At 47.4% G+C, this 26,634-nt stretch overlaps 1 protein-coding gene across 1 annotated transcript in view; it reads left to right on the top strand.

The window, feature by feature from the left end:
* LOC145359915 (vasoactive intestinal polypeptide receptor-like) overlaps window positions 1-26,634 on the top strand; it is a 64,303-nt gene that overhangs the window by 14,444 nt on the left and 23,225 nt on the right. The window contains 6 exon segments of the mRNA XM_080214781.1: window positions 2,137-2,269; window positions 12,190-12,343; window positions 18,201-18,261; window positions 19,492-19,558; window positions 21,518-21,609; window positions 23,702-23,831. Coding sequence (XP_080070907.1) covers window positions 2,137-2,269; window positions 12,190-12,343; window positions 18,201-18,261; window positions 19,492-19,558; window positions 21,518-21,609; window positions 23,702-23,831 — 637 coding nt within the window.

Here is a 26,634-nt window from a genome sequence, read left to right as displayed (position 1 = left end):
GGGACTGCCTCTTCGTCAGGTGAATGGAGAGTTCTGGCTTCAGACAGAGCATATAAAGCACAGACAGTTTAGAGATTACTGATTAAAATGCGAATCCTTACACCTAACCTGCTGTTCAAGACCTGAAGTGGCTGACAATGTGAGTGGTAGGAGCACTGATCACAGTTTAAAGAGATGTGTATTGTCTCCAGACAGTACAGTAAGTGAGGTTTTGCAAACCCAGGCAAGTCAACATATCATTGATGAAGACGAACATCTCGCCAGGGCCATCCCCACACCCCCACTTCTTGCTTTCAGACAACCACACAACCTCAAACAGACCATTGTTCGCAGCAAACTACCCAGCCTTCAGGAGAACAGTGACCACAATACCACACAACCCTGTCACAGCAACCTCTGCAAGACATGCCGGATCATCGACATGGATACCATCATCACACGTGAGAATACCATCCACCAGGTACATGGTAAATACTCTTGCAACTCGGCCAACATTGTCTACCTGATACGTTGCAAGAAAGGATGTCCCGAAGCATGGTACATTGGGGAGACCATGCAGACGCTACGACAACGGATGAATGAACATCGCTCGACAGTCACCAGGCAAGACTGTTCCCTTCCTGTTGGTGAACACTTCAGTGGTCACGGGCATTCAGCCTCTGACCTTTGGGTAAGCATTCTCCAAGGCGGCCTTCACGACACACGACAACGCAGAGTCGCTGAACAGAGACTGATAGCCAAGTTCCGCACACATGAGGACGGTCTCAACAGGGATCTTGGGTTCATGTCGCACTATCTGTAACCCCCGTGACTTGCCTGGGTTTGCAAAACCTCACTTACTGTCCTGTCTGGAGACAATACACATCTCTTTAAACCGTGATCAGTGCTCCTTCCACTCACATTGTCAGCCACTTCAGGTCTTGAACAGCAGGTTAGGTGTAAGGATTCGCATTCTAATCAGTAATCTCTAAACTGTCTGTGCTTTATATGCTCTGTCTGAGGCCAGAACTCTCCATTCACCTGACGAAGAGGCTGTCCCCTCGAAAGCTGGTGAGAATATTATCAAATAAATAGGTTGGACTAAAACCTGGTGTTGTCAGACTTTTTACTGTGTTTACGCCAGTCCAACGCCGGCATACCCACATCATATTTGTGGGCAGTCAGGTGGAGACGCGTGTAGGCTGGACTGTGATGCTCTACACAGTTAAATAGCCGCCCAGCCGTGTGGGCTGGCTGACGCAGAATGACCGTTGGAGCGAGGTACTGGAGGGTGTCGCTCACTCTCAGGAGAGCTGGGATAGAAAGCAGAATCAGAGGCCTTGCAGCCACCACAAGCCATCACAGCCAGCGTTCTCCCATCTCACCCACCCCCAGTGCCAGCGGAAAAAGAGAATTCGGCCCTCCAAAACTCCATTCACTGCAGCGGGACTGGAGAATGCCAGCCACGGGCGAGACTGGAAGATGCCAGCCACGGGCAAGGCCCACCACAAAGGCCAATTATGGGAAAGATGGGCAGGGCCTTCACCAGTCTGTGTGAGACACGACCTTTGACTTTGGGCAGTTTGGAGTTGAAAGCGGGAGGTGACGGGGCCATTTGTTCCGATATTACGCTCTCACTTAAAATCAACGTTACCCCACAGAATTACAGGAGCAGGGGAGGCCATTCAGCCCTTCGAGCCTGCTCCGCCATTCATCACGATCCTGGTTGATCGTCCAACTCAATAGCCTCATCCTACTTTCTCCCCGTAACCTTTGATCCCATTCATCCCAAGTGCCTTATCCAACCGCCTCTTGAATACATTCAATGTTCTGGCATCAACCACTTCGTGTATAGAAAACAGGCATAGATGGTGGCCATTCCACCCATCAATGCTATGCTGGCTTTGTGTGGAGCAAGCTACAGTCCCCTACTCGATCCTAGTAGCCTGGCAAGTTCATTTCCTTCAAGATCCCATCTAATTTCTCTGTAAAAGCACTGATTGTCTCAGTTTCCACTATCCTCCTGGTTCTGGTTTGCTCGCTGTCGTTCCCTGTTCACTCGCCCTGTTGTGTTACGGAGCTGTGGTTGTTTGACGATGATCCCCTCCATCCTGGCCACTAATGCAATCACCCCTCTTGGTTTTTTTTTTCCTGCAGGAAGTTGCACTGTACACGGAATTATATCCACATGCATTTATTCATGTCCTTCATCCTGAGAGCCACCGCCGTCTTCATCAAGGACTTTGTCTTGTTCAAAGCTCATGAATCAAGCCCTTGCCCAACAATCTCGGTGAGTGCAGGCTGTAGTGGGGAGTAACAGAGGGGTTTGACATTCTGGCTCAGGGCCTGTCCCAATCCTTTCACTCGATCGACAGGGTAGCACAGTGGTCAGCACTGCTGCTTCACAGCTCCAGGAACCCGGGTTCGATTCCCGGCTCGGGTCATTGTCTGTGTGGAGTTTGCACATTCTCCTCATGTCTGCGTGGGTTTCCTCTGGGTGCTCCGGTTTCCTCCCACAGTCCGAAAGATGTGCGGGTTAGGTTGATCAGCCGTGTTAAAATTGCCGCTTAGTGTACTAGGATGCTTAGGTTAGAGCGATTAGGAGGTAAAATATGTAGGGATATGGGGGTAGGGCCTGGGTGGGATTGTGATCGGTGCAGACTCGATGGGCCGAAGGGCCTCTTTCTGCACTTCTATGATTCTATTTTTGCACATCTTTCTCACCTCAGGAGCTGACAAACAAATTTCAGAAAGATAAAGTTTGGCACAACAAGAAACTGAATTTCAAAAGTTAATCTGAATCTAAATGGCAGGCTTTCAGAAGTGTGTTAACCAGGGTTCAGGGTGAACACATTCCTCTTAGAGTGAAGGGCGGAAGTAGGGAACTCTGGATGACTCGGGATATTGAGACTCTGGTCAAGAAGAAGAAAGAGGCACTTGACAGGCAGCTGGGGTTAAGTGAATCCCTTGAAGAGTACAGGGGGTGTAGGACTGGAGTTAAGAGAGAAATCAGGAGGGCAAAAAGGGCACACGAGATTGTTTTGGCAGATAAAGCAACGGAGAATCCAAAGAGTTTCTACAAATACATAAAGGGCAAAAGAGTAACAAGGGAGAGAGTAGGGCTTCTTAAGGATCAACATGATCATCTATGTGGATCCACAGGGATGAGTGAGATCCTAAATGAATATTTCTCATCAGTATTTACTGTTGAGAAAAGCATGGATGTTAGGGAACTTGGGGAAATAAATAGTGATGTCATGAGGAGAGTACATATTGCAGAGGAGGAGGTGCTGGAAGTCTTAAAGCTCATCAAGGTAGATAAATCCCTGGGACCTGATGAAGTGCATCCCAGGACCTTGTGAGAGGCTAGGGAGGAAATTGCCGGTCCCCTAGCAGAAATATTTGATTCATCGATAGTCACAGGTGAGGTGCCTGAAGATTGGAGAGTGGCAAATGTTGTGCCTTTGTTTAAAAAGGGCTGCAGCAGAAAGCTTCGGAACTACAGGCCAGTGAGCCTCACATCTGTGGTGGGTAAATTGTTGAAAGGTATGTCGAGGCACAGGATCTACAGGCATTTAGAGACACAAGGACTGATTAGGGACAGTCAGCATGGCTTTGTGAGTGGAACATCATGTCTCAGAAATTTGAGTTTTTTGAAGGGGAACCAAGAAGGTAGATGAGGGCAGTGCAGTTGATGTTATCTACATGGACTTTAGCAAGGCCTTTGACAAGATACTGCATGGTAGATTGTTGCATAAGGTTAAATCTCACAGGATCCAGGGAGAGGTATCTAAATGGATACAAAATTGGCTTCTTGACAGAATCCAGAGGGTGGTTGTAAAGGGTTGTTTTTCAAACTGGAGGCCTGTGACCAGCGGTGTGCCTCAGGGATCAGCGCTGGGTCCACTGTTATTTTTCATTTATATTAATGATTTGGATGAGAATATAGGAGGCATGGTTAGTAAGTTGGCAGATGGCACCAAGATTGGTGGCATAGTGGACAGTGAAGAAAATTATCTTGGATTGCAACAGGATCTTGATCAATTGGGCCAGTGAGCTGACGAATGGCAGATGGAGTTTAAGTTAGATAAATGCGAGTTAATGCATTTTTGTAGATTGAACCAGGGCAGGACTTGCTCAGTTAATGGTAGGGTGTTGGGGAGGGTTACAGAACAAAGAGATCTAGGGGCACATGTTCATAGCTCCTTGAAAGTGGAGACACAGATGGACAGAGTGGTGAAGAAGGCATTCAGCAAGCTTGGTTTCATTGGTCAGAACATTAAATACAAGAGTTGGAATGTCTTGTTGAAGTTGTACAAGACATTGGTAAGGCCACACTTGGAATACTGTGTGCAATTCTGGTCACCCTATTATAGAAAGGGTATTATTAAACTAAAAAGAGTGCAGAAAAGATTTATTAGGATGCTACTGGGACTTGATGGATTGAGTTATAAGGAGAGGCCAGATAGACTGGGACGTTTTTCCCTGGAGCGTAGAAGGCTGAGGGGTGATCTTATAGAGGTCTATAAAATAATGAGGGGCACAGATCAGCTAGATAGTCAATATCACTTCCCAAAAGTAGGGAAGTCTAAAACTAGAGGGAATTAGGTTTAAGGTGAGAGGGGAAAGATACAAAAGAGCCCAGAGGGGCAATTTTTTCCACGCAGAGGGTGGTGAGAGTCTGGAACAAGCTGCCAGAGGTAGTAGTAGAGACAGGTACAATTTTGTCTTTTAAAAAGCATTTAGGTAGTTACATGGGTAAGATGGGTATAGAGGGATATGGGCCAAATGCGGGCAATTGGGATTAGCTTAGGGGTTTTAAAAAGAAAAGGGCGGCATGGACAAGTTGGGCCAAAGGGCCCACCACCCTCTTCTTTGGTGATGTGAGTCTCCCTTTGTTTGTATGAATTGGAAGTAGCCACTGGCAGAAGACTGCGACCGGATTCACGTGTAGTTTTCTTTACGGATGGTGGTTTGGGAGGGGTGGTGATCGGAGGGAGGTGAGGAGAGGGAAGATTACACCATTCCATCGCAGTGATTGGAATATCTGGGCAGCTTTGCGCAGGGAATGTTTTATTCCTTTCAGCTGTGGGTAACTCAATCTGGTGTTAATGTGCTGTAATGTGACATTTTGGCAAGGAGAGAAATTCCAAGTCGAGAACATTATGCTTATTTTTCTATGTCTGACGAGCAGCCTTGTACCTGTTACTTTCTTAACCCTGTCCAGACCCACCGCTGGATGTAGTCCGAACATGCTCAGCCCAGGGATAGTATGTCTTCTTGAGTTGTGACAACAAGTACTGAGCGCAGTGCTGCAGTGGGATCTGATCCCGAGGCGACAATCCATGGCATGCTAAATGGAATCGGGATATCCTTGTGTTTTCCTGTCTATTGGATACTTAGTTTTTGTTTTGGGAGAATCCTGGTCCAGATTTTTAAAATTTAAATTTCACCATCCGCCATGGTGGGATCTGAACCCAGATTCCTGGAATATTACCCTGGGTTGCAGAATCCCTACAGGGCAGAAGGGGGGCCATTCAGCCCATCGGGGCGGAGATAAGGTCATAATTTCCCAAAGGTAGGGGAGTCTAAAACTAAACGGATAGGTTGAAGGTGAGAGAGGAGAGATACAAAAGGGTCCAGAGGGGCAATTTTTTCACACAGAGGGTGGTGAGTGTTTGGAACGAGCTGCCAGAGGTGGGTACAGTGCTGTCTTTTAACAAGCATTTAGACAGTTACATGGGTAGGATGGGTATACAGGGATATGGGCCAAATGCGGGCAATTGGGATTAGCTTAGGGGTTAAAACTGAGCGATGGGAGACAATGCAACATTCTTACACAGCTCGATAGGGTGTCTCCAGGAAGGGTGTTCCCCCTGGTTCGAAGGGGCATGTGGAAATTTAAGGGACACGGTGTCAGGATAACAGGTGGAACGTCTAGGACTGACACGAGGAGGAATCCCTTCCCTCAGAGGGCTGGCGAGCCTTTGGAATTCTCGACCCCACTGGGGCTGTGTGGAGTCTCAGTCTCTGAGTACGTTCAAAGCAGAATGTGATAGATTTCTAAATGTTGAAAGATCTCGAGAGATGCGGGAGGATACTGGGGGAAACTGGCATCAAGGTAGAAGGGCAGCCATGACCATGGGATGTCTCCAAGCGCCTTACAGCCAATGAAGTACTCCTTATGTTGAGCCACTGGTGTAACCTAGGAAACGCAATGCAGCAAAAGTGTGCACAGCAAGCTCCCAGAAGCAGCAATATGCTAATGTCCAGATAAACTGTTTGTTTGAGGGATAGATTCTGACACTGCATAGAACATAGAACACTACAGCACAAACAGGCCCTTCAGCCCACGAGTTGCGCCGATCACATCAACACCTACCAACCTACAGACCTATCTATAACCCCCAATCCCATAAAACCCCATATACTCATCCAGAAGTCTTTTAAAAGACCCCAGCGAGTTCGCCTCCACCATCACTGACGGCAGCCGATTCCATTCACTCACCACCCTCTGAGTGAAAAACTTACCCCTGACATCTCCTCTGTACTTGCCTCCCCGCACCTTAAATCTGTGTCCTCTCGTAGCGACCATTTCAACCCGGGGAAATAGCCTCCGAGAATCCACCCTATCTATTCCTCTCAACATTTTATAAACTTCTATCAGGTCGCCTCTCAACCTTCGTCTCTCCAGGGAAAAGAGTCCCAGCTCCCTCAACCTATCTTCATAAGGCATGCCTCCCAATCCAGGCAACATCCTTGTAAATCTCCTCTGTACCCTTTCAATAGCTTCTACATCTTTCCTATAGTGAGGCGACCAGAACTGCGCACAGTACTCCAAGTGAGGCCTGACAAGGGTCTTATAAAGTTGCAGCATTACCTCCCGACTCCTAAACTCAATCCCTCGATTTATGAAGGCCAGTACACCATACGCCTTCTTAACCACATCCTCCACCTGCGAGGCCGATTTAAGAGTCCTGTGGACCCGGACCCCAAGATCCTTCTGCTCTTCAACACTACTAAGACTCCTGCCCTTGATAGTGTACTCGTTCATCCCGTTGGTTCTGCCAAAATGGACGACTACGCATTTATCCGCGTTGAAGTCCATCTGCCACTTCTCCGCCCAGTCCTGCATCCTATTTATGTCCTGCTGCAACTTTTGACGTCCTTCCAGACCATCCGCAACACCACCGACCTTCGTGTCTGCAGATGGTCCCCGTTTGAAAAAGGCTCAGTTGTATATAACCAAGAATTTAACATCACATCCAGAAGACAGTGTAGCAGTAGGGGGAGGCAGTGGCAAGGTGACCTCCTCATCCCATGACGCAGAGTAATGTTCTGGGAATCTGGGTTCAAATCCCACCATGGCGGATGGTGAAATTTAAATTTTAAAAATCTGGACCAGGATTCTCCCAAAATAAAACTAAGCATCCAATGGACAGGAAAGCGCAAGAATTTCCCACCTGTTTTTTTTTTAGCGTACCTACCAGAGTGAATCTCCCACACTCTGAGCACTGCAGAGTTCCTCAGCGGGAAAATCAGAGCGGGGAGAAGCCTATTCCTGCCCGAGAGGCCGGCAGCATAGCATGGAGTGGGCCACTGCGCGTGTGTCACCAGAGCAGAGATTGGCGTGTGCGGATTGCGCCCCCCACCCCCCCCCCCCGCCCAACGACTGCCGGTCTCCCGATCGCTAGCCCGCAGTCGCTGGCCAGCCCCGCAGCCACCCCTTCCCCCCTCGATCGGCGGCCTTCCAGAACCCCCCATCTGCCCGATCGCTGACCTTCCAGACATCTCCAGGCCAGCCCCGATCTGCTGACCTCACCCCCAGCCAGCCCCACCCCGATGACCAGCCCTGATACTGACCCTACAGCCAGACCCGATCGCCTCCTCCCTCCCTCTCCCACTGCTTTTCATTTTGGTGGGACAAACTTGAATGCGGATTACAGGGTCAACGGCAGGGTACTGAGGAATGTGGAGGAACAGAGAGATCTTGGGGTTCATATCCACAGATCTCTGAATGTTGCCACTCAAGTGGATAGAGTCATGAAGAAGGCTTATAGTGTGTTAGCGTTTATTAACAGGGGGTTTGAGTTTAAGAGCTGTGGAATTATGCTGCAACTATATCGGACCTTGGTGAGACCACATTTGGAATATTGTGTTCAGTTCTGGGCACCTCACTATAAGAAGGATGTGGAAGCATTGGAGAGAGTGCAGAGGAGATTTACCAGGATGCTGCCTGGTTTGGAGGGTCGGTCTTATGAGGAAAGGTTGAGGGAGCTGGGGCTTTTCTCTTTAGAGCAGAGGAGGATGAGAGGCGACTCAATAGAAGTTTATTAGATGATGAGGGGGATAGATAGAGTGGACGTGCAGAGACTATTTCCTCGGGTGGATGTAGCTGTTACTAGGGGGCGTAACTATAAGGTTGATGGTGGGAGATATAGGAGGGATGTCCGAGGTAGGTTCTTCACTCAGAGAGTGGTTGGGTGTGGAATGGACTGCCTGCTGTGATAGTGGAGTCGGACACTTTAGGAACTTTCAAGCGGTTATTGGATAGGCACATGGAGCACTCCAGAATGATAGGGAGTGGGATAGCTTGATGGTGGGTTTGGACATAGCTCCACACAACATCGAGGGCCAGAGGGCCGAAGGGCCTGTACTGTGCTGGAATGTTCTATGTTCTATGCTCCCACTTGCAGAATGGCAGCGGGTTTCCCGCCCACCCTACTGATCCCCACCCCCTCTGGCCCTGCTGCCTTGGTACTGCTTGGTGCCTGGTGGGCAGTGCCAATTTGCCCCTTGGGCGGTGCCAGGGTGCCAGTCTGACAAAGTCCAAGGGGTACCTCCCCTCTTGCCTCTGATCTCCTGTGGGGGGGGGGGCCTCAATGACCTCCGTCCCCACTGGTGAGGAACACTATTAATGGGGATCAGTTGTAAACTCCTAAGTTGGGAACCACTCCTGGCGGTGGGCTGTGGGCAGGGGGGATGTGAGCAATCCCTGGGAAGAACATTCCAGTCCTGGTACTCCGGAATCAGCTCCGCACTGATTGGCGCTTAAAAGAAAAGGGCTTGGAAGACTCGTGACCAACTGAACTTTGACCTGCAAGTAACTATGACAACCCCGGGGCCATTTTCTTTCTCCTGTCAAACATTGAGAAGCGTGAAGCAGAGAATTAAAAATTGGCTCGCAAACCAGGCAAGAGGGACGGCTCGTTGGCCGAGGACGAATGAGGTTAGTTAAATATTAACCTCGTCAACAGCTCCCTGGTTCGGGATCTGTCAAAAATGCAGGAAAATTATTCTCTTTGTTCTCCTGAAGGGCTAGTCAAACAGTCAAAATTCCCAAGTTTGATGTCCCAGATGAAACCGTGGAGAGGGAGATCAAAGTAGGCCATGGTTCCTTTTATCACGGCATGGTGCCTCAAATTAATTGATATTATCGACACAGAGTTGTTGACCCCTGTGCAGCCCATACCTCTGGGAGGTTATCTTTATGCATCATTTACCACCCAAGTAGCCTCTATCAAACATACTTCCTAGCGTGAAGTAGATAAGAAGGAGGCCTTTCGTTCCATTGGCCCTTTGGAAGAGCTATCCAATTAGTCCCCTGAAAATCCTTTCATGTATCCCTTCAAAACTCCTTTTGAAGGGATCTACTTTACGCTCATAAAATATAGGAGCAGAATTAGACCACTCAGCCCATCGAGTCTCCTTCCCCATTCGATCATGGCTGATATCTTTGACAAGGTACCACATGGTCGATTGTGTGAGAAACGCAGCTCACAGTCAAACAATTTTAGTCGAGTCAAGTTCCGAAGGAGCAAGATATTTTATTCAACGTTCCTGCAAGACCGGGTGTCCAAAAAATAGGCACACCTTACATCGATTTGCAGCACATTTTTATACTTTTTTTACAAGCATTGTAATGGCTTTGCAATGTGTTGTTCTCCCCTAATTGGTGATCCCTGTCCCATCTATGTGTTGTCATTGCCCTATTGGCTCGAGGTGCCCCAAGTTCCCATCCCCTCTACTCCCCATCTAACAATGTCTCCTGTTATCACAAGAGTGCATTAACAAACTCATCCGTCTTATCTAACACTGTTACATGTCTAGCTCAGATTGGCGGTAATCAACCTTTTGCCATCTTAATCACTGCTGTCCCGACTATCTCAGTGACCTGGGAGTATGCTCAGTTGTAGAAACAACACATCTTGCATACCATTTGTTGTTACAGCCTGGACCTTATACATTCCTACAGAGTGTGGTGTATGTGCCTCACTGCACACAGCATATCTGGTGTTATTCTTACACCACAGGCAGTCTCTTTATTGTCCCTGACTATTGCTCTGTTCAGCATCACCGAATTTTATGTCCTGTGTTTGTGACTAAAATCACAGTTGTTCCCATAATGTGGGTTAGCAATGTGCCTGACTATATCCAGTCTACCTAACTTTAGGCTATTTCTCTATGGTGTACAGATATGTGTTAACAGCATCTTTACCTGTTGCTCACAATTGTTGCATCTGGTTAAATCTCACGTGATCCAGGGAGAGGTATCTAAATGGATACAAAATTTAGCTTCTTGACAGAATCCAGAGGGCGGTTGTAGAGGGTTGTTTTTCAAACTGGAGGCCTGTGACCAGCGGTGTGCCTCAGGGATCAGTGCTGGGTCCACTGTTATTTGTCATTTATATTAATGATTTGGATGAGAATATAGGGGGCATGGTTAGTAAGTTTGCAGATGACACCAAGATTGGTGGCATAGTGGACAGTGAAGAAAGTTATCTCCAATTGCAATGAGATCTTGATCAATTGGGGCCAGGGGGCTGACGAATGGCAGATGGAGTTTAATTTAGATAAATGTGAGGTGATGCATTTTGATAGATTGAACCAGGGCAGGACTTACTCAGTTAATGGTAGGGCGTTCGGGAGAGTTATAGAACAAAGAGATCTAGGGGTTCATAGCTTCCTGGAAGTGGAGTCACAGGTGGACAGAGTGGTGAAGAAGGCATTCAGCATGCTTGGTTTCATCGGTCAGAACATTGAATACAGGAGTTGGGACGTCTTGTTGAAGTTGTACAAGACATTGGTAAGGTCACACTTGGAATACTGTGTGCAATTCTGGTCACCCTATTATAGAAAGGATATTATTAAACTAGAAAGAGTGCAGAAAAGATTTACTAGGATGCTACCAGGACTTGTTGGATTGAGATATATAAGGATATATATAAGGATAGACTGGGACTTTTTTCTCTGGAGTGTAGGAGGCAAAGGGGTGATCTTATAGAGGTCTATAAAATAATGAGGGGCACAGATCAGCTAGATAGTCAATATCTTTTCCCAAAGGTAGGGGAGTCTAAAACTAGAGGGCATAGGTTTAAGGTGAGAGGGGAGAGATACAAAAGTGTTCAGAGGGGCAATTTTTTAACACAGAGGGTAGTGTCTGTCTGGAACGAGCTGCCAAAGGTAGTAGTAGAGGTGGGTACAATTTTGTCTTTTGAAAAGCGTTTAGACAGTTACATGGGTAAGATGGGTATAGAGGGATATGGGCCAAATGCAGGCAATTGGGACTAGCTTAGGGGTTTTTAAGAGAAATGGGTGGCATGGACAAGTTGGGCCGAAGGGCCCATTTCCATGCTATAAACCTCTATGACTCGATATGCTCCTCATCCCCATTTTCCTGCCTTCCCCTCTGGAATCTTTCAACCCATTATCAATTAAAAATCTGTCTAACTCCTCCGTAAATTTACTCACTGTCCCAGCATCCACTGCTCTTTGGGGTAACGAATTCCACAGGTTCACAGCCCTTTGGGAGAAGCAGTTTCTCCTCAACTCTGTTTTAAATTTGCTAACCCTTATCGTCAGACTGTGACCTCTCGTCCTAGAATGCCCCACAAGAGGAAGCATCCGCTGGTGGGGCATTCTAATCACCCTTTCAGCTGGCACATTCTAGTTCCGGCATGGTGGCACAGTGGTAAGCACTGCTTCCCTCAGTGCCAGGGGACCCGGATTTGATTCCACTGACTGTGTAGCGTTTGCACATTCTCCCCATGCCTGCGTGGGTTTCCCCCAGGGTGCTGACAGTCGGGGGGCTCAGCAATGGCAGTGTCATTGAATGATGAGGGGCGGTGGTTTGATGGGCATTGCCTGGCACTTGTGTGGCACAAACGTTACATCCTCCCGTTTATGATCCACTTCTCTTGTTCACCTCAGGTTGGTTGTAAGGCCGCAGTGGTGTTCTTTCAATACTGCATCCTGGCAAACTTCTTCTGGCTTCTCGTGGAAGGTCTCTACTTGCACACGTTGCTTGTAATATCGTTCTTCTCGGAGAGAAAGTACTTCTGGTGGTACATACTCATCGGCTGGGGTAAGGGCAAGAAATCAGCCTGACCTATTCTCCCATTTTTTTTGTTTTATTCATCTGTGGGACATGGGCATCGCTGGCTGGCCAGCATTTATTGCCCATCCCTAGTTGCCCTTGGAGGGCAGTTGAGAGTCAACCACATCGCTGTGGCTCTGGAGTTACATGTAGGCCAGACCGGGTAAGGATGGCAGATTTCCTTCCCTAAAGGTCATTGGTGAACCAGATGGGTTTTTCCGACAATTTGGTCGTCAGTAGACTTTTAATTCCAGATATTTTTTATTGAATTCAAATTCTGGGTGCTCCTTCCACAGTACAAGGATTGGCCCTTAGTGTCAAGGGAACTAGCTAGGGTAAATGCGTGGGGTTGTGGGGATAGGGCCTGCGTGTGATTGTGGTCAGTGCAGACTTGATGGGCCAAATGGCCTCCTTCTGCATTGTAAGGTTCTATGATTCTATCTGCCGTGGTGGGATTCGAACCCGGGTCCCCAGAACGTTAGTTGAGTTTCTGGATTGCTGGTCTAGCGATAATACCATTAAGCCATCACATAAGAACATAAGAAATAGGAGCAGGAGTAGGCCATCTAGCCCTTCGAGCCTGCCCCGCCATTCAATAAGATCATGGCTGATCTGAAGTGGATCAGTTCCACTTTCCCGCTTTCTCCCCATAACCCTTAATTCCCTTGTCTATCAGAAACCTATCTACCCATGACTTAAATATATTTAACGATGTAGCCTCCACCACTTCAACAGGCAGAGAATTCCAGAGATTCACCACCCTTTGAGTGAAGAAGTTCCTCCTCAACTCCGATCTAAACTGTCCCCCCTTTATCTTGAGGCTGTGCCCTCTAGTCCTGCTGTCCTTTCTGAGCGGGAAGAATCTCTCTACCTCTACCCTATCTATTTTCTTATGTCTTATTATCTTATTATCTTATATTCATTATCTTATACTTCTCTATAAGATCCCCCTCAGCCTTCTAAACTCCAACGAGTACAGACCCAGTCTGTTTAGTCTCTCTTCATAGTCCAATCCCCTCATCTCCGGTATCAGCCTAGTGAACCTCCTCTGCACTCCCTCCAAGGCCAATATATCCTTCCGCAAGTACGGCGACCAAAACTGCACACAGTACTCCAGCTGCGGCCTCACCAGTGCCCTGTACAGTTGCAGCAAGACCTCCCTGCTTTTATATTCAATCCCCCTCGCTATAAAGGCCAGCATCCCATTCGCCTTCTTGATCACCTGCTGCACCTGCAGACTGGGTTTTTGCGACTCATGCACAAGGACCCCCAGGTCCCTCTGCACCGTAACATGCTGCAGCTTTTCACCTTTTAAATAGTAATCCCTCCTACTATTATTTCTCCTCCGCTTTGTGTTACTTGAGCCTGGCTCAGTTGTATGTGGTTGATGTGTACAGGATTGGAGGAGGCATCAGACCCTCAGGGAATGCCTGAAGCCTAAAGATGGATACTTATTTGTGAATGAGTGCGGCAGCGTGGCAGCTATGCTACTGGAGTAAATAATCCAAAGAACACAAGTTCAAATGCTCACCGGAGCCAGTTTGAACTTTTGGGTTCAGTTCTGAAATAAGTCAGCAGAGGCCGGTGTCCCTTCACCAGGTTCCCTTTTATTTACAAACTCTTGTAAAGTTCATAGAATGTTACAAGCTCTGAGTCAGCAGTGCGGGGAGATCTGACAGTCCCAGTTATATACAATGAACATTACAGCACAGCAACAGGCCCTTCGGCCCTCCAAGCCTGCACCGATTACATTGTTCTATCTAGACCAACCTCCTGTATCCCGCTATTCCCCCTCTATTCATCTCGATAGTTTTTAAATGTCACAAGTGTGTCTGCCTCAACCACCTCACTTGGCAGTGCATTCCAGGCCCCCACCACTCTCTGTGTGAAAATCCATCCCCTGCACATCTCCACCGAACCTTTCGTAGAACATAGAACATTCCAGCACAGTACAGGCCCTTCGGCCCTCAATGTTGTGCCAAGCTTTGTCCAATCCCAAGATCAAGCTATCTCACTCCCTATCATTCTGGAGTGCTCCATGTGCCTATTCAATAACCGCTTGAAAGTTCCTAAAGTGTCCGACTCCACTATCACAGCAGGCAGTCTATTCCACATCCCAACCACTCTCTGAGTGAAGAATCTACCTCGGACATCCCTCCTATATCTCCCACCATCAACCTTATAGTTATGCCCCCTAGTAACAGCTACATCCACCCGAGGAAACAGTCTCTGCGCGTCCACTCTATCAATCCCTCTCATCATCTTATAAACCTCTATTAAGTCGCCTCTCATCCTCCTCCACTCTAAAGAGAAAAGCCCCAGCTCCCTCAACCTTTCCTCATAAGACCGACCCTCCAAACCAGGCAGCATCCTGGTAAATCTCCTCTGCACTCTCTCCAATGTTTCCACATCCTTCTTATAGTGAGGTGCCCAGAACTGAACACAATATTCCAAATGTGGTCTCACCAAGGTCCGGTATAGTTGCAGCATAATCCCACAGCTCTTAAACTCAAACCTCCTGTTAATAAACGCTAACACACTATAAGCCTTCTTCACGACTCTATCCACTTGAGTGGCAACATTCAGAGATCTGTGGATATGAACCCCAAGATCTCTCTGTTCCTCCACATTCCTCAGAACCCTGCCGTTGACCCTGTAATCTGCATTCGAATTTGTCCTACCAAAATGAATCACCTCACACTTATCAGGGTTAAACTCCATCTGCCACTTTTCGGCCCAGCTCTGCATCCTATCAATGTCTCTTTGCAGCCTGCAAGAGCCCTCCACCTCATCCACTACTCCAACAATCTTGGTGTCGTCAGCAAATTTACTAACCCACCCTTCAGCCCCCTTCTTCCAAGTCATTGATAAAAATCACAAAAAGCAGAGGACCCAGCACTGACCCCTGTGGTACACCGCTAGTAACTAGCCTCCAGTCTTTCCCTCCTTACCTTGAATTTGTGATGATTTCAGTCAGGCAAATGCAGTTGGCCTGTTGGAGTATGAGCTCCCTGATTAAGCCCTTGCCCAAAAAGTTGTCCCTGACTGAGCCCTAATGGATGGCCCAATCAGGGAGCCTCATGTTCCCGATTTAAAGCAGGTCTGTCAGTTTCTCTGCCTGCTGAAGTAGGGAGCACGCAGAGAGCACTCTGTTGTATGGCATATCTTGTAAATAAAGGAGCTTTTGGTGACAGGACCTTCACTTCAGTGGATTCGTTACACCTCGTAATTATCACTTCTGTCCTAGGAAAAAGCTTCCAACTGTTCACCCTATCTATGTCCTTCATAATTTTATAAACTTCTATCGTCCCTCAGCCTTCGTCTTTCCAGGGAGAACAATCCCAGTTTATTCAATCTCTCCTCATAGCTAATCCCCTCCATACCAGGCAACATCCTTATAAACCTCTTCTGTACTCCAAAGCCTCCACATCCTTCTGGAAGAATGAGGAGAGATCTCATTGAGACGTATAAGATGATGAATGGGATGGATAGGATAGAGGTGGAGAGGCTCTTCCCGCTCAGAAAGGACAGTAGGACTAGGGGGCACAGCCTCAAGATAAAGGGGTGCGGTTTAGAACGGAGTTGAGGAGGAACTTCTTCACTCAAAGGGTGGTGAATCTCTGGAATTCTCTGCCCGTTGAAGTGGTGGAGGCTGCCTCGCTAAATATTTTTAAGATGTGGTTTGATAGGCAAGGGGATTAAGGGTTATGGGGAGAGGGCGGGAAAGTGGAACTGAGCCACGACAGATCAGCCATGATCTTATTGAATGGCGGGGCAGGCTCGAGGGGCTAGATGGCCTACTCCTGCTCCTATTTCTTATGTTCTTATGTTCTTTAGTGTATGTACACTATAATAAGCTCAATCAAGGAGCTCGTATTCTAAGAGGCCAACCTCAGTGGCCTTAGTGAAGTCATTATAGGTTCGAAAAGTCTTCAGCGAAGGTGCTGATTAATCAGAACTGAGCTGGGAGAAGCCACCTGGTTCACTTCAGGTAAGGAACTCTGCCATCGTCACAGCGACCAGGCCTATATGTTACTTCAACCCCCCCACACCAATGTGGTTGACTCTGAAGTGTCGCCACAGCCCACTCAGTTCTATCAGAAGAACCATCGCTATCTTGGGGTAGATATGAGGCTGGGCAATAGGTGCCAGTCTTGCCAGCGATGCCCACCTCCCAAGAATGAATGGGAAAAGGGGCAGCATGGGCAAGCTGGGCTGAAGGGCCTGTTTCCAAGATGTAAACCTCGATGAACGAAAGGGCGATAGGATCTGGAGAGTTCAAATGATTATCGGGGCCCACCTGGGGAGATGCTGGTGTCGTGGTAACGTTGCTGGGCTGGTAATCTAGAGACTCTGGCTAACGCTCTGAGGGCACAGGTTCAAGTCCCACCAAGGCAGCTGGTGGAATTTAAATTTTAATTCAGTAATGGTACCTGTGGAACCTATTGTCGATTGTCATAAAAACCCAGTCCCTTCCATTGCTCAGTCAGGTTACTCAGTCTCTGTGCTTGGATTGTGGTTTTGAGGGCACGCAGTTAAGAGTTGTGTTGGGAAATAAATGTAATTCCAACGCCGGAATCCTATCACCCCGCCCGCAATCAAATCGGAGCGGGCAAGGGGTGGACAAAGGACATTTCTGTTGACCTCAGACAGGAATTTCCAGTCTCACTCAAACGAGGTCATAAAATCCCACCCCTTGTCTTTATACGGAATCCCTACAGTGCAGAAGGAGGCCATTCAGCCCATTGAGCCTGCACCGACAACAATCCCACCCAGGCCTGAGCGTAACCCCATATATTTAACCTGCTAATCCCCCTGTCACACTAAGGGTCAATTTAGCACAGCCAATCAACCTAACCCACACATCTTCGGACCGTGGGAGGAAAACTGGAGCTCCCGGATGAAACCCACGCAGATACGGGGAGAACATGCAAATTCCACACAGACAGTGACCCAAGCTGGGAATTGAACCTGGGTCCCAGTGCTAACCACTGTGCCACCGCAAAATTCCACCATCTGCCCATGGCTGGATTCGAACCTGGATCTCCAAAACATTAGTTGAGTTTCAGTATTAATAGTCTAGCGATAATACCACTAGGCTGTCGCCTCCCAGGATGGAAATGTCACCGCGCCAGGGACTCAGATTCCATTCCAGTCTCGGGTGTCTGTCTGTGAAGAGTTTGCACATTCTCCCCGTGTCTGCGCGGGTTTCCTCCAGGTGCTCCGGTTTCCTCCCACACTCCAAAGATGTCAGGCTAGGTTGATTGACCATGTTAAATTGCCCCTTCGTGCTGGGGAATTAACAGGATGAATATGTGAAGTTACAGGGATGGGGCTTGGGTGGGATTGTTGGTGCAGATCCGATGGGCCGAATGGTCGCCTTCTGCACTGCAGGGATTCTATGGACATCTCTGGCAAGGTCAACATTTATTGCCCATCTCTCATAGAGGTGGTGATGAGCTGCCTTTATGAGCAGCTGCAGCCCATGTAGTGTAGGTACACCCACAGTGCTGTCAGGGAGGGAGTATTTTGACCCAGCGACTGCGAAGGAACGGCGATATATTTCCAAGTCAGGATGGTGAATGGGTTGGAGGGGAACCTGCAGGGTGGTGGTGTTCCCATGTATCTGCTGCCCTTGTCCTTCTAGGCGTAGAGATCAGGGGTTTGGAAGATGCTGTCTAAGGAGCCTTGTTGCAGTGTGTCTTGTAGATGGTGCACTCGGCTCCCGCTCTTCTTCAGTGGTGGAGGGAATGGTGATTTAAGGATGTGAACGCCATGAAGATTAAAACAGCCGGTTTTGACTTGGATGGTGTCTGCAGTAAAGCCGTCTTGAACTTTTTGACAGGGACTCCGCTGCTGTTAATTGTCACTTGGACCGTCACCCGAGTCTATTACGATGATGTTGGGTAAGTTCAGAATGAAACTCTCAGACCCACGGCGGCTTTTAAAAATGTAAGCGTAGAGCGGCGTTCCATTTCCGTCTGCAATGTTTGTCAAGAGGCCTAAACCAGTTCTGAAAAAGTAGGGGGCGCAAGGAGCGGGCGACAGGGGGGGGGCACCAAGCTGGGCAAGTGGGGCACCCCACTGCCCCTCGCTGATTGCGAGAGCTTGGAACATTTTGTTGACTCAGTTCACTGAAGCAGCGAGCGTGTTGGAGAATTAGCATTGGGGAGGGAGGGGGTACACTGCGGGAGGAGGGGGGAGTGGGGAGGGCTGTTGGGGGTGGGCAGCAGGGGAAGCAAGGTACAGGTCACTGGATTTCCATAGAAGGTTCCTGCTGTGAGTCTGTCCCTGCAGGTATAACATGATGGCGCAGTGAGAATGTCACTGGACAAGAAACGCAAGCTTAATACTCTGAGGACATGGCTTCAAATCCCACCACGGCATCTACTCAAATTCAAATAATAAAAAACTGGGACTAATAGCTAGTATAGAATAGAAACATAGAACTCCTACACTGCCCAAGGAGGCCATTCGGCCCATTGAGTCTGCACCGACAACAATCCCACCCAGTTCCAATCCCTGTAACCCCATGTACTTACGCTGCTAATCTCCCTGACATTAAGGAGCAATTTAGCACGGCCAATCAAATTTAGCAGTACATCTATGGATTGGGGGAGGAAACCGGAACACCCGGAAAAAACCCACGCAGACAACATGCAAACTCCACACAGACGGTGACCTGAGTCGGGAATCGGACCAGGGTCCCTGGCACTGTGAGGCAGCAGTGCTAAGCACTGTGCCTACTTACTAAGGCAAATAGCGTTGCGAAGGGGTTGGGGTACAGGAATAAAGAATTCTTGTTACAGTTGTGGAGCTGGGCGTGGCGTGCAGAGAAAGGCCTGTGTCAGAGAGTTCTGCCTGTGGCATGGATGGAAAGAATATGTACTCAACTTGACTCAATAGCATTTGAGAGGCATCGGGACAGGTACATGAATAGGAAGGAAATAGATACGGACTGAGTAAGGGCAGAAGGCTTTTTTTAGTTTAGTTTGGGCATCATGATCAGCACAGGCTTGGAGGGCCGAAGGGCCTGTTCCTGTGCTGTACTGTTCTTTGATCTTAGCCTCAGGTGTGTATTGCTGCTGTGCTTCTGCCCTTTTAGCCTAACTATTGGATCATCCTTTACCTTTCAGATGCTGGCAGAGTATTGAGTCTCCGTACTGGTGGATCATTCGTACCCCCATTCTCATCTCCATTCTGGTAAGGAAGCACCATTTTCTAAAGGGAATTTTAACTCTTGTATCCAAGTCCTTGGGAAGGCAGGGAACCCTGGGCCCCTTCACTTCCCACTCCCCAGCTGTTCTCCTCAGATAGGCTTCACTGGGACCTACAAGGATAGAGTGGTGAGGCAGACGGAGTGAGGGCTGGAGAGTGGGAAGGAGGCGAGATGTGGCAGTGGTCCAAATCTTCCCTTTGGTGAGACTGAGACGAAGGGTCCCTCTTGCTCCCCCAGGCCTCAGAGAGGTCATTTGGTTTGATTTATTATTGTCACATGTATTGGGAAAAGTATTGCTTCTTGCGTTCTATACAGACAAAGCGTACTGTCCTCCACTTTCACCGAGTTTCCATCTGGTTGGAAGGGTTAAAATATTGGAACATAGTACATTACAGCGCAGTACAGGCCCTTCGGCCCTCGATGTTGCGCCGACCAGTGGAACCAATCTAATGACCCTCTAACCTAAACTATTCCAATGTTATCCATATGCCTATCCACTGACCATTTGAACACCCTTAAAGTTGGCGAGTCCACAACTGCTGCAGGCAGGGCATTCCACACCCTTTCTACCCTCTGAGTAAAGAACCTACCTCTGACATCCATCCTATAATTACCACCCCTTAATTTAAAGCTATGTCCCCTCGTGTTAGCCATCACCATCCCAGGAAAAAGGCTCTCACTGTCCACCCTGTCCAATCCTTTGATCATCTTGTATGCCCCTTTAACTCACGTTCCAAGTGATGTTAATCTTCCCACCAGCCTTGATGCCCAGGATAAGTCTCCTTATGCTCGCAGGAGGAGATATTGAATTAGCTTTCTCCTCTCTGTCCATTAAAATGGAGTTGGTGAATCTCCGGGAATAAATCATAGAACATAGAACACTACAGCACAAACAGGCCCTTCGGCCCACAAGTTGCGCCAATCATATCCCTACCTACCAGGCCTATCTATAACCCCCAATCCCATTAAATCCCATATACTCATCCAGAAGTCTTTTAAAAGACCCCAGCGAGTTCGCCTCCACCACCACCGACGGCAGCCGATTCCACTCACTCACCACCCTCTGAGTGAAAAACTTACCCCTGACATCTCCTCTGTACCTGCTCCCCAGCACCTTAAACCTGTGTCCTCTCGTAGCGCCCATTTCAACCCTGGGAAATAGCCTCCGAGAATCCACCCTATCTATTCCTCTCAACATCTTATAAACCTCTATCAGGTCACCTCTCAACCTTCGTCTCTCCAGGGAGAAGAGACCGAGCTCCCTCAACCTATCTTCATAAGGCATGCCTCCAAATCCAGGCAACATCCTTGTAAATCTCCTCTGCACCCTTTCAATAGCTTCTACATCCTTGGAATTTGATTTGATTTATTATTGTCACATGTATTGGGATACAGTGAAAAGTATTGTTCCTTGCGCGCTACACAGACAAAGCATACTGTTCATAGAGAAGGAAAGGAGTGCAGAATGTAGTGTTACAATCATAGCTAGGGTGTAGAGAAAGATCAACTTCATGCAAGGTAAGTCCATTCAAAAGTCTGACAGCAGCAGGGAAGAAGCTGTTCTTGAGTCGGTCGGTACGTGACCTCAGACTTTTGTATCACTAGGGGGCCACGGGTCACTCGACAGGTTCTTGATCAACGTCTAGGACCGAGCTGAGGGGATATTCCTTCATTCAGAGGGTTGTGAGTCTTCGGAATTCTCTCTCCCTGAGGGCTGTAGGAGCTCCATCGCTGAATATAGTTAAGGCTGTGGATTAGGCAATATAATTAAGGCTGTGGGATAGACAGTCTCTTTGGGAATTGAAGGATATGGATAGGGGAAAATGAAGTTGAACCCCAGGATCAGCCATGACCATGTGAATGGCAGACTCGATGAGCTGTATGATCTACTCATGCTCCGATTTCCTGCGTACTTTAATTCTAACCTCATTTTCCCTCTTCAGGTGAATTTCATTCTCTTTATCTGTATCATTCGAATTCTGATTCAGAAACTCCATTCACCGGATGTCGGACTGAATGATTCCAGCCAGTACTTGTAAGTGCTCTTTTAAATAGTCCATTGTGTTCAGTAGCAGGGTAATAAACAGCATCCATCCATCATCATTGATTAGACTTGCTCTCGTCCGTTCAATCTCGACTGTGATTTATGTTGTAATTAGTTGGAATTGGGGGGCTGATATCGCTACAAGGACAACCAGCCGCCTGGGACCCCAGAGGCACTGCCCAAATTCATCAAAGATCCTGAGACAGCACCTTCCAAACTCACAAACACTTCCGTCTAGAAGGATGAGGGCAGCAGATAACTGGGAACGCCGCCCCCTGCAAGTTCCCCTCCCAGACACTCGCCATCCCCACTTGGAAATATATCACCGTTCCTTCGCTGTCGCTGGGTGAAAATCCTGGAATTCCCTCCCTAACAGCACTGTGGTTGTACCTACGCCACGTGCACCACAGTGTTTCAAGAAGCACGGGGTGGCACAGTGGTTAGCACTGCTGCCTCACAGCGCCAGAGACCTGGGTTCAAATCCCGGCTCCGGTCACTGTCTGTGCAAAGTCTGCACATTCTCCCGTGTCTGTGCGGGTTTGCTCCAGTTTCCTCCCACAGTTCATTTGAGTGTAATATATCCTGCGCCTGCGCCTGTGATATATTCCTGACGAAGGAGCAGCACTCTGAAAGCTTGTGATTTCAAACAAACCTGTTGGACTATAACCTGGTACCATGTGAGCACTCAACAATTAACAGATGAAGGAATGAGACTCCACACTTGTGAATAGTTGACATTCAGTATTAACAGTAGTTAACGCTTGGCATATGGTTGAAATTACCTCGACACCTGATTCAGGCCTAATTAAATATGTGCAGGTTAAGTTGATTGGCCATGTTAAGTTGCCCCTTAGTGTCGGGGGGACTAGCTAGGGTAAATGCATGGTATTACGTGAATAAGGCCTGGGTTGGGATTGTGGTCAGTGCTGCCTCGATGGGCTGAATGGCCTCCTTCTGTACTGTAGGGGTTCTGTGTTTTAAGTGTTTCACCTTCTCCAGGACCATTAGGGATGGGTAACAAGTGCTGGCCAGCCAGCAACACCCATGTCCCACAATTGAATAAAAAATAAACAGCAAGAACCCGGAAATCTGCGAAACACTGGATCGGGTTGAATATCTGTAAAATCAACAGCACAAGGACAGAGAAAGAATTATAAATTTGACTGGGAGATTTCAATGCCAAACAATGTGGGGAGAGAAATAAAGAGAGAGGAACTAACAGTCCAAAGATGTGCAGGTTACACAGAAATATAGAAAAACTACAGCACAATACAGGCCCTTCGGCCCACAAAGAACACAAGATTACTAGGCTTACCTATAAACCTCTATCTGACTAAGTTCCATGTACTTATCTAAAAGTCTCTTAAAAGACCTGATTGAATCCACCTCCACCATCGTTGCCGGCAGCCGATTCCACTCACTCACCACCCTCTGAGTGAAAAACTTACCCCTGACATCTCCTCTGTACCTGCTCCCCAGCACCTTAAACCTGTGTCCTCTCGTAGCGACCATTTCAGCCCTGGGAAATAGCCTCCGAGAATCCACCCTATCTATTCCTCTCAACATCTTATAAACCTCTATCAGGTCACCTCTCATCCTTCGTCTCTCCAGGGAGAAAAGGCCGAGCTCCCTCAACCTATCCTCATAAAGCCTGACAGCAGCAGGGAAGAAGCTGTTCTTGAGTCGGTTGGTGCGTGACCTCAGACTTTTGTATCTTTTTCCCCGATGGAAGAAGGTGGAAGAGAGAATGCGTGGGGTCCTTGATTATGCTGGCTGCTTTTCCAAGGCAGCGGGAAGTGTAGACAGAGTCAATGGATGGGAGGCTGGTTTGAATGATGGATTGGGCTGCATTCATGACCCTTTGTAGCTTCTTGCGGTCCTGATAGCCTTATATAGACTTCAATACCCAGAAAGAAAGAGAGAGGAAAAAAGCTACTGCTCTGATCAAATTCAAACAGCAACTGCCTGCTTTTCCTGTCTGTAAGCCTAGTGTTATGAAATGAAGGTTGTTTCCCTTTTGAGAAGTAACGGCAAATCCCCCAATATACCAGCTGACCGATGACTTCATTTCCCCTTTAACCAGGAGACTGGCAAAGTCAACTCTTCTGCTGATTCCTCTGTTTGGCGTCAATTATATTGTCTTCGCATTTTTCCCGGATAACTTCGAAGTAAAAGTCAAGCTGGTTTTTGATCTCGTCCTCGGATCTTTTCAGGTAAGAATTCCTCACCACCCACACTTTCATAAACTGAACTTGTTGTTTGTATCCTAGCGCTCGTTCACACATCACCCCCCCCCCCTCCCTACCGATCACCCTCAGCACCTCCACAGCAAATTCCTCATCCTTCAGGTCCCTCCAATACCCTATCCCTCCCTATCTTTGTAACGCCCTCCACCCCATCGAGAATTTTTAAAAGTTCTTCCAAGAGATGAGGACGCCGTTGGCAAGGCCAGCTCTTGTTGCCCTTGCACTTGAGAGACTTGCTCGGGGAACTTGTCCATCCCTTCAACTCTGACCTCCTGACCCTCCTCCTGTGCAGCACCGCTGGTGGCCGTGCCTTTACCCGCCTAGCTCCCAGGCTCTGCAATTTCCTCCCCCAACCTCTTTCCCCTCCCATCGCGACACTATTTAAAGCCCGCTTCTTTGACCAAGTATTTGGTTGCCTACATCTGCAGCTTCGCTACATTGAAGGCACTTTGTAAATGCAAGTTGTTGTTGTTGTCGTCTACCAAAATCCATGGTAGATTTCATTGGTCGCTCGGTGGAAACAAATTCCCAAAGACAACAAGAAAGGAACAATAAATCTCGTCATTGCATAACCCAGGGAAAAATAATATAGATGTATGTGCTGTAACCAGCAAAACATCTGCAGTGAAATTAGAATCTTTACTGTAACACTTTCTTTAATTGCACATCTCAAGCCATTCCATCTTTCTCATGAGTTCCCTCTCAATATAAACCCTTCTTAATCCTTTTTTCCCTCTAATCCCCATCCCACTCCTTTTTCCAGTCCCATTTGTTCGGGGCCAGATCAGAAGCACCAAGATATATTGTGAAGTTAGCCTAAACCATAACCTTTGCATTTCATTTTGGCATTAGTGTGAGCTTAGCGTTATTATCACTCCAGGTGTGATTCTATCGACCCACTAGGAATCATAGGATTCCCACAGTGCAGAAGGAGGCCATTCAGCCCATCGGGTCTGCACCGACCACAATCCCAGGCCCTATCGCCCTGATACTAAGGGGCAATTTAGCATTGGCAATCAACCTTACCTACACACCTTTGGACTGTGGGAGGAAACTGGAGCCAGAGGCACGAGGAGAATGTGCAAACTGCGCACAGTGACCTGAGGCTAGAATTGAACCCAGGTCCATGGTACCACGAGGCAGTAGTGCTAACCGTTATGCCGTCCCTAAAAGGAAGCTTTTATTTAAACAAACTTTATTTAACAACACAGTTAAAACATAACAAAAAGAATTGGCATGAATTGTTACCAACTGAAATAGTTAAGCATGACAAGGTATAATTCTTAATTGCTAGCTATTTCTATTAGTTCCAATTTAAGCAGTATCCCCATAGACATAAATCCGCTTCAGAATCAGTTAAAAAGACACACAGGCTTACATGGGTTGCTAGTCTTCCAGCCTTTTAACATGTTTGGACAGAGATATAGAGAGTCACTTGTCTTCTCAAGCAGCAGAACTCCATAGAGAGAAGGGGAGAACATGGGTTGCTAGTCTTCCAGCCTTTTAACATGTCTGGACAGAGATATAGAGAGTCACTTGTCTTCTCAAGCAGCAGAACTCCATAGAGAGAAGGGGAGAAAGCACCTCTTGCTCTCTGGAGAGAGATACCTATTTTCTAGCAGGTCCCAAACTTCATTGCCTAGAAAGAAAGAGAGAGGAAAAAAGCTACTGCTCTGATCAAATTCAAACAGCAACTGCCTGCTTTTCCTGTCTGTAAGCCTAGTGTTATGAAATGAAGGTTGTTTCCCTTTTGAGATGTAATGCCAAATCCCCCAAAGAGGGATACCTTGCCTCATAATCTGTTAAAGGCATGTGGGAAAGTGTGAGCTCGTCTTCAGTAATGTTTAGTGATAAACCTAACAAAAATACCTGACACTCACTTTAAGATGAACATTTAACAGTTTATATTTAACTAATGGGGAACCTTAACTAAACAAGTAACATTCCAAACAAACTAAAATTTTCTGGAATGCTGTTCAAATAAATACAATATTTGTTCATCAACCAAAAAAGGTAATAATAACATTTAGTCACTCTCAAAAAAAAACAGCCAGGTTTTGTGTCTTTCAGAATCTTCTGGAGTTTCCCAGTTGATTTTTCTGTATGTGAGTTCTTTTTGATTTGGTACTTCTCACTGGTTAGGTGGTGTGTTGTCTTCAGATGTATATAAAGCTGGCAGGGTGGAGGGCTGCTCTCTCCCTCTCGAGACCTGAGAGATGGCAGTTGCTAACTCCCTGTTTCTCCCCCTTGCACTGTCTTTTGTGCCTGCGATGACCTATCAATTTCCCTACAATAGAATTGGTCTGCTGTTGTCAACAACATCAAATTCAAATCTTATAGGTTTTTGGTAGCTGCTTTAAATGGATTGGGCAAAGTTCAAAGATAAACAGGTTATCTTTGTCAAAACGACTGCTTGAATTTTTAATATAGATGTTTCCGTCTGGGACTCTGGATGTACTTTGCATTCTAAACCTCCAAGCTCTAAAACAAAACACCGGCTTTTAAAGGGGCCACGCAATGTTATTCCCCTCTAAATTTTTTTTAACATTCTTTACATCTTTGCAAACTCAACTTTGCAACATTTAACTTTCACTTGACAATCAGCCTAACTAAACCCGACTCTGAAACCCCAGGGGACGAATTTAAGAGTAACAAAAAATACATTTAGCATAGATTAAAACAAACACTCCAAGAATTAGGAGCAATTATCCTTCGGGGGCTTAGACAATTTGGCACTGTTAACAGAGCTGTCTTATAAACACAGCCTTTT

This window comes from Carcharhinus amblyrhynchos, chromosome 2 (assembly GCF_965287045.1).
Source record: "Carcharhinus amblyrhynchos chromosome 2, sCarAmb.v2.hapA, whole genome shotgun sequence".
Lineage (NCBI taxonomy): Eukaryota > Metazoa > Chordata > Chondrichthyes > Carcharhiniformes > Carcharhinidae > Carcharhinus > Carcharhinus amblyrhynchos.
This window is presented reverse-complemented; position numbering and strand designations above follow the sequence as displayed.